This window comes from Euprymna scolopes, chromosome 5 (genome assembly GCF_053919585.1).
Source record: "Euprymna scolopes isolate OS-2025 chromosome 5, ASM5391958v1, whole genome shotgun sequence".
NCBI lineage: Eukaryota > Metazoa > Mollusca > Cephalopoda > Sepiida > Sepiolidae > Euprymna > Euprymna scolopes.
In genome coordinates, this window is record NC_136486.1 from 1,780,001 (window position 1) to 1,803,483 (window position 23,483).

The 23,483-nt window shown below is 35.9% G+C and overlaps 1 protein-coding gene across 3 annotated transcripts in view; it reads left to right on the forward strand.

Moving 5' to 3' along the window:
- The window catches only part of LOC145276684 (uncharacterized), a 262,149-nt gene that overhangs the window by 45,201 nt on the left and 193,465 nt on the right, over positions 1-23,483 (forward strand). For all 3 annotated transcript variants that reach the window (XM_080127862.1, XM_080127864.1, XM_080127863.1), the window contains exons 2-3: positions 12,738-12,832; positions 14,010-14,234. In XM_080127862.1, coding sequence (XP_079983988.1) covers positions 12,748-12,832; positions 14,010-14,234 — 310 coding nt within the window. In that variant the 5' untranslated portion in view covers positions 12,738-12,747. The remainder of the gene's footprint in view (positions 1-12,737; positions 12,833-14,009; positions 14,235-23,483) is intronic.

The window sequence follows — 23,483 nt, forward strand, 5'->3', positions numbered from 1 at the left end:
CCAGGTACCGATGGTCTGCAGTACGAAATGTATTTGAGGCTGTCATCATGTCTGTTCCTTTTCTGAAGGATGTGTTTAACCACTGGTTTGTACAGGAATCTATCCCTGGACAGGTCACATTGCTGAAGAAAAGAGATCGGCATGGTGGGGAGGACTTAGATGATTATCGGTTCATCACGCTGTTAAACACAGAGTTGAGGATTTTATCCAACGTTCTTGTAAACCGACTGCAGATTGTTATTGGTGACTTGGTCGATCCGGATCAGGACTACGCTGTGAAGGGGAGATCGATTCAAAATAACTTGCACTTGGTGCGCACGATCTTAGAGGAGTAAAAAAGACGACACAAAAGCCGCACTGATCAATTCGAACTTGGATTCGTAGGAAATTGTCCTTGAAGGGTCGTTCCGATTCGTGCTCCATTTACGTCTTTCCGTTGGCCCTTTACCGTATGTCTGTACTTCCTCTGCCTGCAGGTCGCCTTAAGGAATTTGAGCAACTCTCCTTCTCGCTTCTTTGGAAGGAGGGAAAGCCGTTTGTCTTCAAACAGGTCTGAATGCAATGTCTTAGCGAGGGAAGCTTCGGGATGCCCGACCTGGAGTTTCATCAATACGCTGAAAGGTTGGCTTTCCTGAGTCGTCTGTCACTCGAAGATTCTCCGTGGTTACCTGTGGTCGAGTGCTCCTTTCCTTGACTCATACCCGACCACTCCGCAGAAGGTCGTTGAAGACCGGGTTAAGAGATGCTTTTATTCGCCGAATGCCGTGCCACTCTTAAGGCACAACTGGGGTCCAGTGACCTTGCCCGATCTAGAAATAAGAGATGATATTGGGACTTAGTGGTGGGTACCTCAAGAGATCTATTGGTTAAGCGGCTACGCATGTCGAAAGAAGGGGTTCTCTCGTTGTGGAATTGGGCGCCAGGCCGAAGTTACTTAAAGAATTGTGAATTTTTCATAATATAGGTGCTAGTCCGGGATGCACTGCCACTAGACTTTGAGGTCTTTGGGAGTATGCCGGAGAGGTAAGGGCTCGCATCGACCCCAAGCAGCTGGTTGCCCTTGATTTGGCGTATGTCGTCGACAACATGGACCCGCCGTTTACTAGGTAAAAACGAATGGTGTTTCTAGCGATCCTAGCAGTAACTAAGTTAGTGACGTGGACTACACGTCTTGACATGGTCCATGGATTTGGATTTGTTTCCGATCGGGATGCTTATTTTAAGTCAAGATCAGATGCGATTGGAAGAGATTACATCGCATGGACTTCGATAGGAGGTGGGTGAACATCACTAGCTTGTGCATCTGACGAGACGCTAGGTTCGAGTTTGTTTTTCCGCACTGGAAGTATTGGACAGACGGTACTACGTTCTGCGGAACCCAGCCCGATTAAAGTATTACAGATTAACGTTAGTTCGGGTGTAACCACTTCGAGTGGAATAAAAAAATGTATTAGGTTCTAGATTAAGGTAAGTATGATAGTTTATCCTGTTCCTTAATTTATTTTTTAATCAGTACTAGGAGAGTTTCCAAAGATGTCCATTCCACCCCTTTTTGCTCCCGGTCTGTTTGCTCCTATACGTACATTTATCTTGGAAGACGCCGTCCACTCCCTATCTTGTCCCATTTGTTTTAAATGATCACCTTTAGATCCCTCATTCTCCACTAAGGAACGACCTGCTTGTTTTCGACTTTTCAACGTTCTACACTTAGAAGTAGATAGAGAGAGGCCTTACTAACCTGCCCCCATAAGCATTTTATTTAGAGTTCTTTTTTCTTTCTTTTGGGTGTACTTTAGCTTTTCTCTCCCTCCCATTATCTCATCCTCTTATTTTTGTTTATTTTGGAAAAAAAATATAAAATTAAAAAAAAAAAAATTAAATTTGTAAATATAATTTGGATTTTGTTTGGTGTATATATATATAAATATATATATATATATATATATATATATATATATATATATATATATATATATATATATATATTGTGTCAGAATTGTACCTAAAGCTCAACTCATAAGCTTGAGATCTCTTAAGTAGGTAAACGCCATGGAGAGAAGTTGGTATTATGGTGATACTTTTTAATAAAAAGATTAGCAATTTAGTTAGATGACACCAACCTCCACTTCTCTCTACTGGTCGTATGCCTAAGTGTGTTGGACCCCAAATGAGGCTCTGATTGTAGATAATGCCAGAACTGAAGCCAACATACTAAATAAAACACACGTAGTTTGACCGTTGAAAGTGTACACCAGGACTCTTTCACCTTAATAGTGTGACTCCTACACAAGGTCACAACATATGCAAACAAAAATATAACAAATCGATTTTCATCAACCATTTTGATTTTGCATAAATATATTCCTTTCTTGGAAGAAGATATTTTCTTTCTTTCAAATACTATTCAGGCTAGTAGAAGAATCAGCACAAATTATGATTTTATTATATTTTCATTACATAAACAGTACGTTTTTTATATTACATTTCGCTTTTCTGTTTGTTCTAGCTCCGTATCATATCATACTGGTCCTTTCGGTCGTAAAACTTGCATTAAATTTTCTTCCAACTTGAACGTTGACTTAGTTTTATAATAAAATCCAAGTCTTTTTTAATACCTTGCTTAGAATTTTCTTGTAGCTCTTTTAAAAACTTATCTAAATTTGTTGCAATACCATCTATAATATAAGTCTCACCTGTATGTTTAAATGTATGTATGTATGTATGTATATATGTATGTATGTATGTATGTATGTATGTATGTATGTATGTCTCGCAAATACTTTCGACAGAGGCGACGGATCCTTACAAGATCAGTGTCATTTTGAAGCTCGACATCTCAGACAACAAACATTAAAAAATGGCCAAAAACATTAGTAAACTCGGCCGTTTTGCACAAGGAGGGGGCGATTTTTCTGCCGACATTTTAGCAAGTCATCGTCACCGTTGGATTGACTTCGGTTAATTTCAACACTTGTGATTTCCGGTCGCGTTATTGAGACATGGTCTAAGACGTTAGATTTTCTGTCACTTTTTCTTCCACCTTCGCGTCACGGGTTCGAACCTGCCTGCCTACTACCACTTTTTAAAAATAATTTGAGCACCTCTCTTCACCTTGGCTGCCTACTGTTGTTTTGACTCGCTCTCAGAATAAAGTTTGCCCATTTTTCGTTTTCTACTGGCCCGAATTTTTCCAATATGAATTATTTTCTCCTCGTCGGTCCAGTTTTAAGTCTTTCAAAAAATGTGTATAACATTGCCGATTGAATTTATTGTTTCTTTTGAAAAAGTGCTTGAGTTTTCAGAATTATTTCCTTTTTTTTTTGTCAATTTTAGCAGTTTCGCAAATCTTTTTTGTAGTTAAAACAGTAAAATGTTAAATTCGATACACACCTGCCAGTCATTAGTTCAAATGTCGACGCTCTGCTATCAAAAACTCAACTCTAAATCTTAACACGCTGCTGTGAAAACTCAGAGAGAGAAAGGCTACATTTTATAAATTTCAATTATAGCATCCTTTTACATACAAAGTGTAGTATCAGTTCAGATATCCTTCTATACCGAAGCAATTTTAATTTGTCTTATTTGTTTGGGGAGCTGGATTTCAGCACATAAAAACCGAATGTTGTGTCTAACAAGCAAATGAAAACATGTGTAATTAATATTTCAAGCAAAACAAATATTGTAACTTTAAAAAAAGAAATCGGCTTGAGTTTACATGATTAATTTTCATAATCCAAATAATAAACACGTTTAAATCTTTAAAATCCCTACAACAATTTTTCAACAATACACAATGAAACTCTTTTTTTACATTTTGAAGATTAAATGAAAGTCAATTTAATGAAATTCAGTTATAGAATAAACCAAATTGTGTTCTAGTTTTTTCTTCCTTTATTAAAAGGAAGAAAAAACTATAACACAATTCGCTTTATAAAAATAAAAAATATTATCATTATTATTATTATTATTATTATTATTATTATTATTATTATCATTATTATCATTATTATTATTATTATTATTATTACTATTATTAATGATATCAAAACAAGAAAAGTTTTGGCAATGTCTGGAATATATTTACATTCGAAGTAGCGTAGCAAGGTTTATCAAAAGAGGAAAGACGGTGGTAGAGGATTGAAAAGTGTAAAAGATTGTGTTAGAACCGAGATATCGTTGAAGGAGCATGTGGTTAGAAGTGAGGAGTGGATGCTTAAGTTTGTGGCCAATGAAGTTGGGGTATGTGAGACCAAGGCTGATTATGTGAAACGTATGGATAGAGAAAGGGCAGAAGAACTGGCTTGGAACAAAATGCATGGAAGGTTCTTCCAGTATATAGCAGAAGTTGCTGTTGAAAGATCATGGATATATGGCTAAGAGTGTTGAAACTTTTGTTTGTGCAGCACAAGAGCAGGAATTAGGAGCACGATTTTTCAAAAAAGTGGTTCTAGGAGAGGAAGTTGCTGCAGAATGCCGGATTTTTGGTAAGAGTCAATTTCGCACATTGCAGCAGGGTAAAGTGGACTAGCCCAGAGAGAGTACCGCAAAAGACACGATCGCATGGGACTCCGGATATATTGGGAGGTGTGTAAGAGGGTTGGGATGAAGTGTGCTGGAAAATGGTTTGAGGACGTGCCTGATGAAATGAGCACAAGTGTTACATATAGGGGTTTCATTATTATTATTGTTCTTGTTGTTATTGTTCGTTTTGTTGTTAGGACTTTTTAATAGTGAGAGTCTTAGTGAGAGATGTATTATTAAGAGGGATGTTGAAAGACTCAGAGAGGGAGATGTTGTAAGGGAGATTGTTCGTTTATAACGATTCCTATATATTAAATGTTCATTCTTAGATGTGTTGATGGAAGCTCTTCGAGTGGAGAGATAGTGTTCAGACAGTCTTAGTGTAGATATGAGATGTGTATGTCATGACATTTTATAACCCAGACATATAGACATATAATAACAATTCACTTTACCTTTTGGTGGAATCACAACACAAAGACGACCTTTTATCAAAACACATTGTGGGTTTATTTCTTCTAACGACCGGCCGTGGTTTTCATCATCAAGAATTCAAAGCTTCACATATTAAGTTTCAAAGTTACCGTCTCGCTTCTAGACGTTCGAATGACAAACTGCAGACTATCGTCTGTCGCCCTCAGACTCCCTCTGAGTTTCTCCCCCTGCTTCTGTCTGCTTAACTCTAAAGTTTTTTCTATCTATATCTAGAACTTCCCATTTTTCCATGACGTCATACACATGTTAAAACATGTGTCTTCTTTTCACGTGTTCTGGACATGCGTGTCCAAAACTTTTCCTTTTTTTTACAAAAGGAATTTTAACCTATACTCAGTAACCTATATTTCTAATATGTTAAAAACAGGTTTATTAAATTATCTTGTAGCTGCATTCTTTCATTTGAATTTTCATAACAAAATTGACAGTGCACATTCTTTTCTTGAAACTATTTTATCTCTAAGCTGTTTTACATTCCATTTTCTAATTCTCACACGTAATCTATTTCTAAACCTAAATTACGAGGTTCGAATTTCGTCTATGCTATATCATCTTCATTTTAACTAAATCTCTCTATTTTTATACTTACATGAAAAGGGAACAGTCCTCATCATGTAACATCCCTCCCTTCCATATTTCACAAAGAAAATGTATGCTTTTTTTAAATTTAGTACATTTTTTTTTCTACATTTACACAACCACACAGCTAGGAAAGATCAGGCTAAAAAAGAAAATCTCTTTCAGTCAGCCCTCCTCGGCCGACTTCACAATTATTATATTTTTATAAGATCAGAACCTTTCTGATCTTCTTGGCATTTACTTTTTTGGGGTGTAGCGTCTTTACCTATGATTCACATCAGCTACTTTCCGGCCACCCATATGCCGCAGACTAGAGGTTTTCACCTCCCTCGAAATGGACGACTTCCTTTGTCCCAAAAGTGCCCTGATCGCTCTTTCCGCATGGTTATTAGTCTTATCAAGTATGGCTTTGTTTTTTTTTATTCTATAACTATCTTATACGGGACATACCAAAGCTCATAACCAATCTTCTTGGTTGGTTTTAACTATCAAGATATACCTTTTTTCTCTCATACGGATTCACTCAGATTTCCTTGCTTGGATTCTTGAACTTCCCCGATCCAAGATCCAGCAGATATATCCCACATTCATGCGTCTCTAAAAAAATTACAAGGTTATATCTTTCTTACGTAATCTACGGCATATTTTTGCTTGTCTCTTACTTCATTAAGCTATATGTGATTGCCTCGGGACTACCTATCATCGTTTTACTGGTCCCCTTAAGAATTTTCGTATTCTTTCCAATGCCTGTTTATTAATTAAGCCAAGTCTTACCACTTGCTTGGAGTCGTTACGTGCAACCAGCTTATTTTAAGCACTTAATTAACCAGGTTCCCAAATTTTTCGAATAGGGGCACATCTTGTGCTTATCAATCCCTACCAAGTCACTTTTCTTGGAAAAAAAATGATAGGATCTCTAAAAAAAAAAAAAAAAAGCAAAACTAAATGCTAAAAAAAAACATCTTTCTTATGGCTTATCTCATCTAAAAACTCTCTAAATACCCGTTTACGTAATTTTAATTCTTGTCCCCCTTCTAAAATTCTAACTGAATCTGTAAGCCAACCATACGTCTTAACTAGTTTTATTTTCTCCTAGATTGTTTAAATCTAATGTATATTTACTGATAACTTTGAATTACGAGGTTCGAATTTCGTCTATGCTATATCATCTTCATTTTAACTAAATCTCTCTATTTTTATACTTACATGAAAAGGGGACAGCCCTTATCAGGTAACACAAGTGAGGATGGCAAGGTAGAGGTATGGTGGGACAAAAGTGTCATAACGCCCAAGCAATTGAAATATAATCGTCCGGATTTGGTTGTCATTGACAAGGTCTAAAAAAAACTGGCAGATTGTAGACTTTTCAGTACCATGGGACAGGAATGTGAGAGAGAAGGAGAATGAGAAGTGGAGGAATTATGCTTCATTGGCCTTGGAGATAAGACGTATACACGAGTTTAAAACACAAATAATTCCGGTCGAAGTTGGTACACTAGAAGTAGTATCAAGTCGTCTGGAAGGACAATTGAAAAAACTACAAATCCCCGATATTTTAGGTGGCCTTCAGATCTCTGCAATTATAAGTATCACCAACATCCTTAGGAAAACTCTTGATCTTTGAAGCTTCTGGTTTGAAGCCGGGATTAAGGGAAAACCTCTGGAAATGAATCCCATCTCTTTCCAGAGAGACGTTGAGAAATGAAATCAGAATTATTATTATTATTATTATTATTATTATTATTATTATTATTATTATTATTATTATCTTACCTTTGTAAAAATGTGTAGTTTTCACAGTTTTCTAAAAAAAATATTCAAAACTGGAAGTTTATTATTGACTTTTGCTCACATTAAAGTGTGTAATGTTTCTATTCGATCGGGCAGACTTCCTTACTTTACGAAAAAAGTGAGTCTGGGTGTATTTCCGCCAATGACTCTCAGCCTGTTAGGTCGGTACCATCTGTCTCCATGTCTTTCTTGCAGTTATCTCTGTAGCGTAGGACAATCTTAAGCCGGTTGCGAGCTCGCCGTATAAAATATATTTTAGATTCTCCAATCATCCATTTTCCTGGCATGACCAAGTAACCTGATCTATCGTTGGTTGATCAGAACGAACGTGCTTGGGATGTACGTATGCACAAAGAGGCTTTTGTTCGAGACGTTGTCCTGCCACGTGATTCTCGTGATTATGAAGTTGCGATAGTGGAAGGAGTCGAGTCTATTTTCTTGCTGAGAATAGATAGCCCGTGATTCGCAGCTGTAGAACAGCGTGTACACCTTTATCGTGGTATTGGTAGCCATACTCTTGTTCTTCAAGTCTTTCTTCGCCAGGCGATCCATTATTGTTGCGCCCTTTGTGGAGTTCTGTGTCCAGATAGATGCCGAGGTATGTAATCTTCCCGACAATATCAAGGGTGTACTCACTAAAAGTGATGTTAGGGATACTGTTTATATCCTGCCTGAATATGTTCGTATTTTCTAAGATTATTGAAATGCGAAACTCTAAATGCGTGCGTAATGATGAATTGATGTCGGTTTTTCATTTCAGATCTTGGCAGACATTATTTCTACAAGCTTACTAAAAAAACTGCAGTTGTTTTAGTCGTATCAGAGCTATTATTATTCTCCAATAATATTTATAGTTTTTTATTTTCTAAGTTTTTCCAATAACAGATAATTGCTTTTTAGAATGCTAAAATGTTAGTCGGCTTTCATAATAAATACATGTTGTGTGTTTTAAATCCCGATATTTGTGTCCTTAAAAATAACATTTTTTTGAAAAGTTATATAGAACAGTGTGTTTAAATTCTTAACCGTATTATATATAAACTATCGATACAGAACTTGTATTTACTTCCATTCATGCGGCACTAAGATATAACACGCTGGAAGGAGAGAAAATAAAACCAGCGTATAAGAAGTAGAGTGCTATGACCCCTTTTTCAACTGCCCGAGCAGCCCCGTATGCAATTACCGCAGGCAGTTAGCTACAAAATAACTTCCACAAAACGCCTCAAAGAACAGTTTGACAACAAAAATGCTATCAGTGTCACAATGACCCAATATGATTGTGTAAGCAGATTCTGGACTAGTATGATTCGCATAAGAAAAGCTTCGACATTTTTTTGCCAAGAGAGTGTCAATTGCTACTTCATCCAAACTGGTTATTTTACATGCACGTATGAGTTTATTTTTATTTTCTCATGCATGAAAATTAATATCTGACCTAAAACCCGTGTGCATTTAATGTATTTTTGTCTAAAAGCTGCCGTCTCCTTCAAGTAACGCTTAAATGAACAACGTGAAAAGGTGAAGGAAAAGCAAAGAATTTGTAATAGACTGAGGTTGAGGATAGATATGGGAAATGAGAGACTAAGAGAGCAGAGAAATAGAGAGATACAAAGTTAAGGAGAGATATACGAAAGGTATGATAAGGAATGTGAGGACGACTCCGTGCAAATAAGGAAGTAATACAGAAAACGAGAAATGGTGAAAGGAGATATATTAAGCCGATAATACTTAAACCACGTGTTTAAATGAATGAATGCAAAAAAAAATAAATAATGGTACATCATGTGTGAAGAGAAAGACAAAGAAATTTGGTTTCAAATAATTTCTTTAAATTGATCAAAGACTCACACACACACACACACTTATACATATACACTCACACTTACACACACACACACACTTACACATACACTCACACACACTTTCAAAGATACACACACTTACACACATACACTTGGGACACTAGATTAACTAGATATTGATTAACGTTACACTTTCTTCTTTACTTCTGCATGTCATTACAGTCAGGAAAGCAGGTAGCAGGAAGGGAATTCCAAAGTTTAGCTTCGACGGAAGAAACTATTAGAGTAGAACGTTTTGTGGTATTCGGGGACCATTTTGTAGCTAAGCCGGTTTTTCGAGAATATGTACGTCGAATGGGTATAAATGAAAAAAGTTCATGAGAGCACATTTCATTAAAATATTTGTAGAACGGGCACAAAGCTGCAACATTGCAGCGATGAGACAAGCGTTGAAGCTTAGTTAACAAAGTGGGATATATTAGATTGAAACCTCCTTTTTAGACCCTAATCAAGAGAAAGAGACTTTTGGTAGATGCACCAACCCAGATGTGGCCACAATATTCCATGCATGGGCGAACGATAGCTTTGTAGAGGTACATGTGTGAGTAGTCTTCTAGCATGATAGTGGGAATCCACCTTCTTGCAGCAGCCTTCGCAATGTCCTCAATGTATTTGTTTCAGTTCATATTGCCCGTGAATGCTAAATAAAGGAGTTTGAAGGATGAATTATCAGATAGAGTTTTATTTTTATGGATATTTCTCACAACTTCCTCTGAACTATGTTTAGCTTCCGTTCTGTTTCCACTTAAATGTTCCGACCACTCTGTTATATCAGTTAAGATAAAAATGAAATGTAATAAGTCCTCAGACGTACCTCTCTCGTACAGTACATCGATACTCTATGGTTGACTGGGATAGCTTCCGTACATTTATATCAGATCTACCTCTGCGTTTCATGTTTAAAAAGGATATGTCCTCCATAGTATCAGAGCTGGCAGAATGGTTAATTGTAGGTATATGCCGTTTCATACCCTCGAAAAAGGTCCAGCAAAAACCTAACAGCCAGCCGTGATTCTCTCCGGAATGGGCTACTATCATTGCACATAGTAATCACTTTTTCCATTGCTTCCAACGTAATAGATGTACTGGGAGTAAAGCCAGTCACAGGACTGCCAGTAACCACTGTACAAAAGTAATAAAGAACGCGAGAGAATTGTATGCTCAGTCCATCAAGTCCAAAGTAGCTGAGCAGCGGCTTGGTTCCCACCAGTTTTGGCAAACTGTCCATAAGCGTTTGCTCTATCCAAACTATCATCAATGGACCTTATATAATCTCGTCAGCATCAAACAAAGCCAAACTCTTTGCCAATAACTTTGCAGCTAATTCTACCCTTGCGACCAAGGCCGCCAAACCCTAATATTTCCTCCTGTATTAGAAAACACGCTATGTGATATACAAATATCTGTACGTGATGTTGCCAAGCTAATCAAAAACCTTGATTCCAATAAAGCATCCGGCCCTGGCGGTATTGCTATTATAGAACTCAAAAAACTTCAACCAGAACTAGCGCCCATCCTTACAAAAGTGTTTAAGCATTGTCTTAAGGATAATTGCTCCCCATCACTCTGAAAAATCTAATCAGTATGCCCTGTATTTAAGAATTCAGGTGATCGCCCATCTCTCTCAGTACAGGTCAATGTCTTCTGTGCGTCATGAGTAAGTTGCTGGAATCTGTGTCAAATAGAGAAGTAATCAACCATCTCAGCAAAAATAACCTTCTTAGTGACACGCAATGTGGTTTCCGTTCTGTTAGCAGTTGTTCTTACAGTTATATCTCATAGGTTTAGCGAATCTCTCGACGGAGGCTTCCACTCTAGAGCAATTGCTCTTTACATATCGAAGGCCTTTGATAGGGTATGGCCTAAAAGTTTACTTCACAATATCTCCAGCTAAGGTATAGCTGGAAATATCTTCTCAATTATTAAATCATTTCTCTCTGATAGGTTCATAAGAGTAGTGGTTGATGGACAGAAATAAGAAGTTCTCAGTATTAATGCTGGAGTCCCTCAGGGGTCCATCCTGGGCCCAACTCTCTTCCTGATCTACATTAATGATCTTCCAAATCACATCCTTATATCATTCGTAGACATTCGTAGACATTTATGCTGATGACACTGCCATCTATGGTAGCACATTTAAGACCGTAAACGACTCCGATTTCCTCTCCTCTGATCTTGAGCACGTGGTACAATGGGGAAATAGGTGACTGGTTACTTTTAATGCATCTAAAACCAAGCTTTTATCTTTACACCATCAACGCTCTGATCCCCATTATGGAATCAATAGAAATGAATTGCTCGTGTCTTGGGAAGGCTTCATGTTTTGACAAGCTTTTGGGCTTGATCTTTACTCCTGATCTGAAATGGAACACGCACATCAAACTCGTTGCTAAGACCGGGTGGAAAATGGTGGGATCCTTCTATCGATCCAGTAGATATCTAACTGCTGATGCAATTCTCTATCTATATAAAGCCAGGTACGTACAAAGATGGAGTACTGTTGCCACATCTGGGCAGACGCTGCTAGAAAGAATTTATCCTGCCTTGATAGTTCAAAATAGACTTCGTAGCCTCGGAGGGGACGTCCTTTTCTCTTCCCTGTAACCTCTTTCTCACAGAAGAGATGTTGCGAGTTTTCTCTGTTTTATCGTTATTTTCATGTTAAGCGCTCGACTGAGCTCCAATCTATGCCTCCCTCGTCGCCAAACCTCCACGAGAAACACTACTAATAATCTCCCATACTCTTTATCTGTGCCTAGACCTAAACGTAGATTCCATGAACAGGGCTTCTTTCTTAGAACTTCCTTAGAACTACACGCCTGTGGAACTGTCTTCCGTTTTCCTGGTTTCTAGCAGACTATAACATATTTGTCTTCAAGTCCAACGTAAACAAATTCTTGATGAGCCGTTCCACTTAATTTAACAAATTTATTGAATTTCCATTACTAATGTGTACTGTGTTGTCCAATTGAATACTGTACACTCTTTAAACCTTATCCTCGAGTGGCCTCTGGACCTTGAAAAGTGGTGATGCCTATGTAAAAAAAATAAATATCGGTGGCTGAAGAGGCGTCTTGTAATTGTTAAAGGAAAGCAGCTTAATCTTACTAACATTAAATGTTACCGTCGATTTACAGCCTCATTCGGAGGTCATTTTCGATTAATATTCACCTGAATATTAATTTGATTCATTAACAGTGTGTCACGGGTTATCAAAGCTGAGAGACCATTCGAGGGTAGCAATTAAAATAGATTTTCGGTGGGACAGTGATTCTCATAAGAAGATTCGAAAAATTAGTGAAAATGACCATAGATTACAGAAGGGATCTTTGTTATTAAAGAGGATGACTCTGCGGGTGTTTGTTGATATTAGAATTGAAGATGACTATAATGTCGTCGGCAGGGAAGCGCTGACATTTTTTTTTTTTTTGTTACAATTTCTTTTTAAAGGTTTTTGGTTTTTGATGGTTTACTTTCTAATTGCAGGAACCGTGCAATGGGAAAAATAATTGGAATCTGTCTGATTTTGTATTTAATCAGCGTACCAATCATTGTCCAGTCACAATCCAAGGATTATAACGGTAAGATATGTTTCAGAATTTTGGAGATGAGGGGTAATAATTTTTATTATTTGGATTATTCGACTACTGTCCCCATTTTTGGATGTTATTCAACTACCAGTAACAAAAGGGATAAAATTATTAAGTGCTATCATCATCAGTAGTAGTAGTAGTAGTAGTAGTAGTAGTAGTATCGTATGTGTTAGACTTCTATATCGATATTTTTTAGCCAGTCTGAGAAATTGTCTTCAGATAGATAGGCTGTCGCATAGCCTCCATCCAGTCGGGTAACTGGTTAGTGTAGGATCCGGTGGTCTATCCTGGGGGAAGGGCTTCCTTGCACTTTCGTCCTCATCTGTGTTTATTTTCTGCAATCCTTCAGCGTCTTTTTCTTATCCAGTTGTCATCTACGCACTATATATATATATATATATATATATATATATATATATATATATATATATATATATATATATATATATATATATATATATATAGCTTCCGACTTGACTGACTGATTAATCGCTGGTATAGAAAGCAGAAATGCAAATAAAACAGAAATGAGTGTTACAGGAGTAAATATCTAGAATAATTAAACCAGATATTAAAAGAATCACTCGAGAACATCTTTAAACATGTCCCACATAGTTTCACAAATCCAAACTACAGAACACAACCTTGAGATTATTTTCTCAATTGCAACATTCTGTATACAGTACATTTTTTTTTTTACACTTTCACCCCATACAAGGCACATTGCCACTTTGGTGTAGGGGGCTACTAACAGGGGCAACAAATACTCGGGTACTATGTAGGGATTTAGGCAGCAAGATGTTGGTTCACGTTGAACTTGAACTTCTGCACGTCAGTACAGTTGGGGAAGCAGGGACTTGGAATGGAACTCCAAAGTCCAGCGGTTCTGGGGAAGAAACTACTGGAGTAGAAAGATTTTTTACATCTAGGGACTTCTACAATATGGGGGTGGGATTTTGCAGCCTGTCGGGTCTGTCGAGCAAGTTTATAATTTCTATTTAGATTTTGCTTTTTCCGGGAAATAAACGTCATTATTTTTGCTGGAAACGCAATGAAATAAAGCTTAAAAATTTAAACTTTATTTTTTCTTTTAAGGAAATTTCAGATCGTTTAATAATGATAAACCTTTCTAATAATGATAAACCTTTCTTTCTTTCTTTTTCAGATTTCAGTTTGGAAACCTTCGGTTGTAAAAGCTTATATAAGTTTAAGTATGAAGTATCGAATGTCACTTTCACCTTTCCGCCATCGAATAGAATTCTGACATTTACGCCAGGTGATGGCTCTCCCGTCATGATAACGAATCCCGCTAACAAGACAATGAAGATAGATATTGCCATCACGAATTCTACCGGAAATTTTACAACTGAAACAGTTGAAATTACACCTGGTAAGATGCTAAAATTATCTATATTATCTTCATATATATATATATATATATATATATATATATATATATATATATATATATTAAATTTATTTATACAAACATTAATGGCTACATACACTTGTGCCCGATATTATTCATACCCCTCGGATCTTTGAGATTTCTATAAGAATATTGCTCAAACCAGAAGGTAGACAATATTAAAGGGATTTCAAACAATAAATCAAGCATAAGCATTTAATTTAAACTCAACAAATAAATAAATTATGCAAGTTTGAAACATTATACAAAGAAAAACAATAATGGCACTAGTTCAAAATTATTCATACCTCTCTTACTAATAGTCAATAGCATGCCCTTTATTCTTAATAACTGTCTGTAACCGTTTTGGATATTTATCAACAAGGTTTTTACAAGCATCAACACTGATTTTTGACCATTCTTCAATGCAGTAGTTCTCCAAATCCCTCAAATTTCTAGGTTTCCGCTTTTTAACCTCAGTTTTCAATATGTGCCAGAGGTTTTCGATAGGGTTCAGGTCGGGACTCTGGCTAGGCCATTCCAAAACATTAATTTGATTATCCTCAAACTATTTCTTGACTATTTTGGCAGTATGATTTGGATCATTATCCTGTTGAAGGACCCAGTTTCGTCCTAAATGGAGCTTCTCCGCATCCTGTCTAATGTTTTTCTGGAGTATCTCCAAATATTGCTCCTTCTTCATGGTTCCATCTATCTTGACCAAACTACCTGGACCACTAGCCGAAAAGGAGCCTCACAACATTAGGCTACCACCACCATGTTTCACCGTGGGTATGGTGTTCTTTGGGTTGTAAGCTTCTCTTTTCTTCCTCCAAACGTAAGAAGCATCCATATGGCCAAACAATTCAATTTTTGTTTCGTCAGTCCACAAAATACTTGAGTAAACGGACTCTGGAGAATTCACATGGGTCCTAGCAAACTTTAGACGTGCTGCAAGGTGTATTCCGGTGTGCAATGGAGTCCTTCTTGGTCTTCTTCCTTTTAGACCATTTTCATGCAGAGTCCTTTGCAATGTTTGCCTTGATATTTTTATGCCAGAAGACTCCAGATTTTCTAAAATGTCCTTAGTAGTGGTGGTTGGATTTGCATTAACACTTCTTACAATATTCCTGGTGGCTTTAGCAGACAGTTTCCTTTTCCTTCCTCTACCAATCAAGTTGTATGTTGTGTGGTGGCTCTGGAATTTTTTGATGATGCTCTGTACTGTTGCTGTAGGGACCTCAAATTTCTTGGAAATTGACTTGTAACCTAAACCATCCTTATGTGAATTCACAATTTTAGTCCTAAGATCATTACTAAGCTCTTTTTTCTTCCCCATTCTAATAATTTTTATTCTTTTATTGGTTTTCAGTTGATATCATTTTAATTTCTGAGAAATGCAAAAAACGAAATGAAATTAATCAAAGGTTGTATAAAAGCATTCAAAATAAGAATCAAACAGGAAACAAACAGTCAGAAACTCGATTAATACTGAAAAAAATAAGGGGGTATGATTATTTTTGAACATTGCAGATTTTATAAATAGCTGTATATTTCTTTTATTACAAGTATCCCGAGATTTTAAAATGACGAAAATGATCAGAAGAGGTTTATTAAGAATATGTATCAATATGGACGTAAACAATAAATTCTTACAAAGTTACACCTAATAAACTCAATTTTCAAAGGGGGGTATGAATAATATCGGGCACAAGTGTATGTGCATGTGATTACAGAAACATGTATGCACATATGTAGCCATTAATGTTTGTATAAATAAATTTAATACACCTGCTCTGTTCACTCATTGAGCACCCTTTTGTAGACACATGTTGTTTCATTGGATGTACTTCTAGGAAACTAAACTCGACTGGCTATATATATATATATATATATATATATATATATATATATATATATATATATATATATATATATAAAGCAAATTATATTTCAGTAATAAACATTTATTATAAAATTAAATTCTATATTTCGTCCATAACAAAATCTTAATCAAGAAAATGCATTTTTTTTCATGTCGTAGTGATGATAAAGCTTGACACGTTTTCTTCAGATATTGATGGGGTATATATTGATAAAGTATAAAGTTTAATACAAAACTGATTTAATGAATTTACTTTAATTTTAAAATTTAATGTTAATGAATAAATATGCTTATTTATCTATTAAAATTAAAAATTCATTAAATTAAATTTATAATAAACCTTATACTTCATAAACCTCTGAGAATGGAGGTTTAATACCTTACCACCACCATGGCACGTAAAATAAATCCTGCATTTTCCTGATGAAGATTCTGTTATGAATCGAAATATCGAATTTAATTTTAATAAATAAATATGTTTGTTTATTAAAAGAGATTCTGCTCTTGTTTGGCTTTAAACCGTTAAAATATTGAATATTGCATTCAACATCAACAGTGCTTGCTATAAGCAGTGAACCTTCTATTATTTCTGTATATATATATATATATATATATATATATATATATATATAGTGAATGAAAGGCAAAAGTTTATATTCCAAAGTGCATGATGTTGACCATCTTATAATTGATTCCTTCAATTTAGTTGATATTTACAATTCTAGAGAGTATCTGTTTCGTGGAGCAAAATCAATCACTTAATTATTATATCAAGTAGTGAATCTATTTTGCCCTTAACTTATCAGACGAAATAGCAATAATCAATCCGTCAAATATTGAATTTTTCAAAATGGCGCAATGAAAACATATAAAAAGGTATTTACAGCTTCTCTTCCAATTTTCGGATTTTAATCATGGCAAAACTTTATTTCCTTTTGACGGATTGATTGTTGCTATTTCTTCTGACAATTTAAGGGCCAAACAGATTCGCTAGTTGATATAATAAAGAGATTATTTTGCGCTACGAAGCAGATACTATCAAAAATTGTAAATGCCAACTGAATTGAAGGAATAAATTATAAGATGGTGAATACCATGAACTTTGAAATATAGACTTTTGTTATTCATTCACTGTATTGCTCTGTAATTACACTGAGCTTCTTAAATAAGGATAGTGTATATAATAAGGAAATAAAATATATTTCCACAGAAATATATATATATATATATATATATATATATATATATATATGTGTGTGTGTGTGTGTGTGTGTGTGTGTGTGATCTCAGATACGATTATATGCGAAATTGTTGTATATATTGAATTTTTATAATTTTCTTTTTATTATTTCATAAAGTTATTAAGCCTCTCTCTCTCTCTCTCTCTCTCTCTCTCTCTTTCTATATATATATATATATATATATAATGTTTCAATTATTAAATATATACTAATAATATATAAATATTTTTCCAATTGGCACGATTAATTGAACTCTATAAAAATACTTTTACACTTTCATAGCATTCAAGTAACGTACCAAATCTAAAATATATGTTTCTCTTTCTCAATATTTTATTTTTTCTTACACGTGTTTCGTTGAATGCCGTATGGACACCAAATAACTCATTAGAGACAGTTTACATGCCCTTCGGGAAAAAATAACAACACAGAGCTGAGATGTTTCAGGAGAGAAGACTGATGTATAATATTTTCGGCTACAATTATAGAAGATTAAATATGGCAACTTAAATATTAATGCATCTTCGTGGGACTAAAAATACTTCAACGGTTTCTCCTGTAACATCACAATCATAACTTGAATAAGTAAATTCGTACAAATTATTTGACTTTAAGACTTTTCCTCAGCTTTTATCCTCTAAGTTATGGTCTTAAATGCAACCATAGAGAAAATAAGTTGCTCTTCTGTTATTAAGCACCTGAAACATTAGTATAAACCTGTTTGTATGCAGTCTGTAGATTTCCGTGTAGATAAAAAATGTAGAAAAAATAAGAATGGCCACCATTTCTCTATGTGCTTGCGATATTGTCATATAACATACAAATGAGATGCTTCCGGTTGGATAAAAAAGAGACAGTGTTGATTTCGGATTTGGTTGTCAGCAGTGTGTCGTGTTCTAGAGTTGTTTTTATACAGAGTTTCATGATTTGGAGTTGAGTTTTTGATAGCAGAGCGTCGAGATTTGAGGGAGCGAGTTTTTGGCAGCATTGTGTCAAATTTAACATTTTTTAACAACATCTCTAAATTCCCCAAATTCTCTGGAACCATTTGCTTTTTTGTCAAGAACATATATGTTAGGGGGTTAAATGGTAATAGACGAAAGGAACGCAGGATTTTTAGGAAACGAACAGGTATTCACATAGATTACAGGCAAAGTGAGTTGAGCAAATCCATTCCTCCACGGTAGGACGTTTGTACACGTCCTGCTTGGTCGCGTGCCAATCTCTGATATACCGGAAGTGACGTCACCAAAGGAAGTGACGTCATGAGATAGTCCATTAATCCTCAACCTCCCCCTCCCAAGCTTTTTGTTCATTAAAGCTGTCAATACCGCTTCCTTTTAGGGTTTACCATCAATGGCTCGGTAACTTTTCTCTTACGGAACAACCGCCATAGTTCATATGTTGGTTGAGGAGATTCAAGATCAAAAGTTTCAAAGAAAGTGTCTATCGGCTTATCTTCCAATGGTGAACTGTCGCTGGTTTCAACTAATCGACATCTTAGTTGATTCTGGTGACGTTTGTGGGTATATGTTGGTCCTTGGATGATATATAACATGTCACCGACTCTCTTAGTAATTGTACCCACTTCCCACAATGATGTGTTGTTTTTATAACTTTTGAAAAACAATCTTTCACCTGGTATGAAACGTTTACTGGGTACATAAGTGGTCACTAGTGGCCTTGACTGTTTGGGTAAGAGTTAGTCAAAAACGGATCTCACTTTCCGCGCAAACATCGTTTCTGTAGGTGAGACTGCTGTTGGTGTGTTCGGGTTGGGTGTAGAAATTGTTAAAGTGCTTCATCTGTTGGGGTCTCTTTAGCCTTCTTTAGTTGCTTTGGCGTGGGGAATTCTTTTGGTGTGGACGTTTTAGCTTCCGGCTTTGCAGTTTCAGTGTTTTTGCCTCCTTTGGCAGATACGGTTGAAGCTTTCTTTTTCGATTTCTCTGTTGCTGCGAATGGGACGTTACGTTTTTCTTGAAAACGGGCAGAGTGTTTTCTTTTAGTTCGAATCTTTCTATAGCCTTTGTACATTTTCCTAGTAGTGATGAGAATATTTCTGGAAATTTCTTTTTTAACTCGTCCTTCAGTTGTTGCACCTTCGTAGACGAGTCTTGTAGCCTATGCCAGGATTTATTCATAGGTTGGTCCCACAATTAGAATCGCTCCACCCAATCAGTACCGAACAGGTTTTCGGATGTCCTATGTACATACACTTTCACTTTTTAGTAACACCATTTAAGGTCACTGAGAGTGTGATTTCTCCCTCAAATTCCACTTTATCGCCTGTCACAGCTTGAGCTGATTTGTTCGTCTTCCGCATGGTTGCTTTCCTTAGCCTTTTCCATATCTTAAGGTTAATGATGGACGAGTCTGATCCGGAATCTAATTGTAGATGCACAGTTTTATTTGCGATGTTAACTTTGACATATTTGCGCCGGTTCTTATCAGAATCTAAGTCGGATCTAGTCTGTCGGACGCTGTTCTTGTCCTTGTTCTTCCTGCAATGGATCGCTTTGTGGCCTTGCCTGCCACATTCCTTGCAGTACTTATGTTTGTAAAAACATTGGCTCGGCCAATTTTTCCCGCCGTAGTGATAGCACGGGCTTGTCGGGGATCCGGGTCTTGTGAATGAGTGGTACTTATTAGGTGTAGTCTGAGTTTTTTACATCCAGCTTTGCTTTTTTTAAGTGAGTATTTTTCCAGTCTGAAAGTCGTTCTTCTAATGAATGTTGCGCGTGACTCCTCGGCCAACTTCTGGAGGGTGAGGCCCTGTTCGCTGCCAAGTCTAGAGAGAACACGTTGTCTAATCCCAGTGTTTTCGGATGAGACTAGACCCTGCGCAAAAATTAAACACTTGAAAGTCATCTGCTGATAAGTCAGATAAACGGAAATCATTGCAGTGTTCATTTACCACGGACGCGAAGGTTAGGTAATCGTCGTTTTCGCTTTTTGCAGGTTAAAGCACTTCCATGAAAGAGCGTAGAATTCGGGCTGAACAGTTCAGATAAAAGTTTGACTGCTTCAGGAAAATTACAATTCACTCGTCTTTCTGAGGAGAATATAACCCACAAACTTGCTATGTTCTGTGGTCCCTAATTTCCTCAAAAGTAGGTGAACTTTCTTAGTGTTGCTCCACTCTTGACAACCCACGGTGAATAGGTCGTCATATCTCCGTTAGAAAGCGTCAAACGTCTCATCTAATTCCGGTTTGTAGTTGAACGTTTCTATAGCGTTCCATATTGTACTTTGGGGAAAAAAAAACTGTTGTCCCTATGTTCCGTTCTGTCGAATATTTTTTAACAATAGCTCTTCTTGTCTCTGTTCTTGAAGTAGAATTCTCTCCTCCAACGCAGATTGACTCTCTTGAAATTGTAACTGGGGCTGTTTATCACGTTCTTTTAAATTTTCCTCTGCTCTCTGCTGCTGGTCTATCTGAGCTTTGATTAGCTGTATTTATGCTGCTTTAACGTCCTCCATCTTTTAATGGCTTTTTTCCAAACGCACGAAAAAAATTATTTCCGTTTTTGACTGAAGAAGAGAGATAAAATAATAAAAAAAAAATAGAAAATGTTATTTCCTTAAGTGTGTGCTTATGAGGAGGGAGCAATTTATCCCTTGCTTCTTGGTAAAAACCTTAGAGATAAACCAATATGAGGGTAGACAAAAAAAAATTTACTTTCAAAACAAAAAACAAAATATATATATATATATGTACTGTGATACCATACAGTTGCAAAAGAATGAAATAATTCTGGAAATGTCTGGAAGTTAACCAAGTATTGCTAGTTTTTTTTTAATTATATATGCTGTGTGGGGGGGTTGTCTCCACGAGGGATAAAAAAAATTTTTTTTCACTTTTGAACCAGCAGTAAAAATTGAATATTTCAGAAACTTCCACTCAATGAAAATAAATCTTTGTTATTGTCCAAGTAAAACGAAAAGGGAAAAAACATTTCTCTCCCGTTAAAATAATGCATAAAGTTAGCAGCAAAAACAAAGGCAAAGAAGAAAACCTTTCACTTCATTTGAAAAATTTTCACATTTGCATAAGAATAAACCGTAGACAGTTACAATAGGATTGTTCTCACGGTGGAAATTGAGTCACCATTTTTCTCTTTTTCTTTTTTTCTTTCTTCTTTCAATAGGCAACCAACTTAATTTTTAAACATTACAAAAATGCGTTTCGTACAGTTCTTTTCAATTTAAATACAGAGACAAAAAGGTTAACTTACAATTTAGTCGATAACTTTGCCATGTGTTCGTTTTCTCTTTTTTTTTATTTATATATATTACAGGCAGAGTGAGTTGAGCAAATCCATTCCTCAACGGTAGGACGTTTGCACACGTCCTGCTTGGTCGCGTCCAAATCTCTGACTGCTCGGCACAGTACTCCATACCGAAAGTGACGTAACCAAAGGAAGTGACGTCATGAGATAATCCATTAATCCCATAGAGGGGCGTCTTCAACAATATAAAATGCCTCTGATGAGTTATTTGTTGTTCGAACATCGTTCAACAGAACACGTGTAAAACAAAATATTATGGAAAAAATATGAATATATATTTGACTTGCAGATTTTGCATTTATTATCACAGAACTAATTCTCTGTTGAATATTACATTGTACCAAACATATACTTGTGATTCCAAAAGTTAAAAAATATGACTTGGGTGCCGTCAGCTAGAATCGAAACGGAAGAATTTACTTCTCAAGCGAGGTTCGCTACCATCTTACCTTTTTAAAAATAAACACAATTAAACGTTTATGATACACATGAAATCGATTTACGCTTGATAAGTTCCAATTGTTTAATTTTGAATTTTTAGCAGCTCTTTTTCCCGGCGAAATATTGAACCGAATTTGCTCCACTGGCCCAAATACTCATATTTCAAAATTAAGTCTGTGGACAAAACGATCATTAAATATCATTTTAGATTACATTATCCCGTGCCCAGATTGGCTCTCTATGGTATATCTGCGGTCTGTGCACTACCACTGATTAACTTCTATTGCCCTGTGGCACAGCATTTTCATCTTCATCGTCTACATGGACAACGCGCCTTAAAACTAACTTATGCTGTGGCATCCATCTACAGTCAAGTCGTTACGGGATTGCACCCTCTTCACTATTGCATCATACATCGTACATAGCTCGTTCGGTGGTTTCATCCAAACTTCTTCTTCTCTTACTTGGATTCTGGAGGCTCTTTTTTCATCGCTTTCTGGTGATAAATCTTTTGAGTGTCTTCATTCATAATTAAAAATTAATCAATGTGGCACTGTGTCCTCTGTCTGTCTGACCTTAGGAACCAGAATTTGGCCTCTTCGGATGATATCCTTCCTCTCCCAGCTGTCCTTTTCGCCGTCTGATGATATCGCTGTTCTATTCCATTCTCCCCGGGCCTATAGGCAACCCTCTAATACCATTTTTAAACATCGTCTGGAGAACTTCTCAGCGTTTGACATACGTCACAACTTAATCCTTTGAACTCATTTTGCACTAACTTACCTGCACAGCAAAATCACAATTTTCAACATGACGGCGTAATCCAGGATAGATTATAAATCAATTGTGGAATATCAAAATAATCTTCATTTCTATTTCCCGGCCACCACTCAAATTGTGTATCTTAAATGCATATCTTTTTTCTTGTTTAATCCAAGTCTTCCATTGAATCAGTTAAAAATGATGTCCTTTACTATATTTCTTTCAAAATATTTTTAATTAATTTTCAATATATGTGCTTCAAAGCAAAAATTATGTTTATCCATAATGCTTATTTTGCTAAATACATTTATCCTATATATATATATATATATATATATATATATATATATATTATATTTTCTTGCATTTTTACTTCAATATCCTGAAGATGTCCTCTTAAATAAGGACGAAACGTTGATTATTTTAATAATTTCATTCGGTTTTTCTATTTTTTCTCAATATATATATATATATATATATATATATATATATATATATATATATATATCGGTCGGCTGGTGTTAATCGTGACACCCTGCACTGAAGAATCCCGAAAGGATGAAACACTAGTGTCTGTAGGTATTTAATTATTATAGTAAAAAATAATTATGAC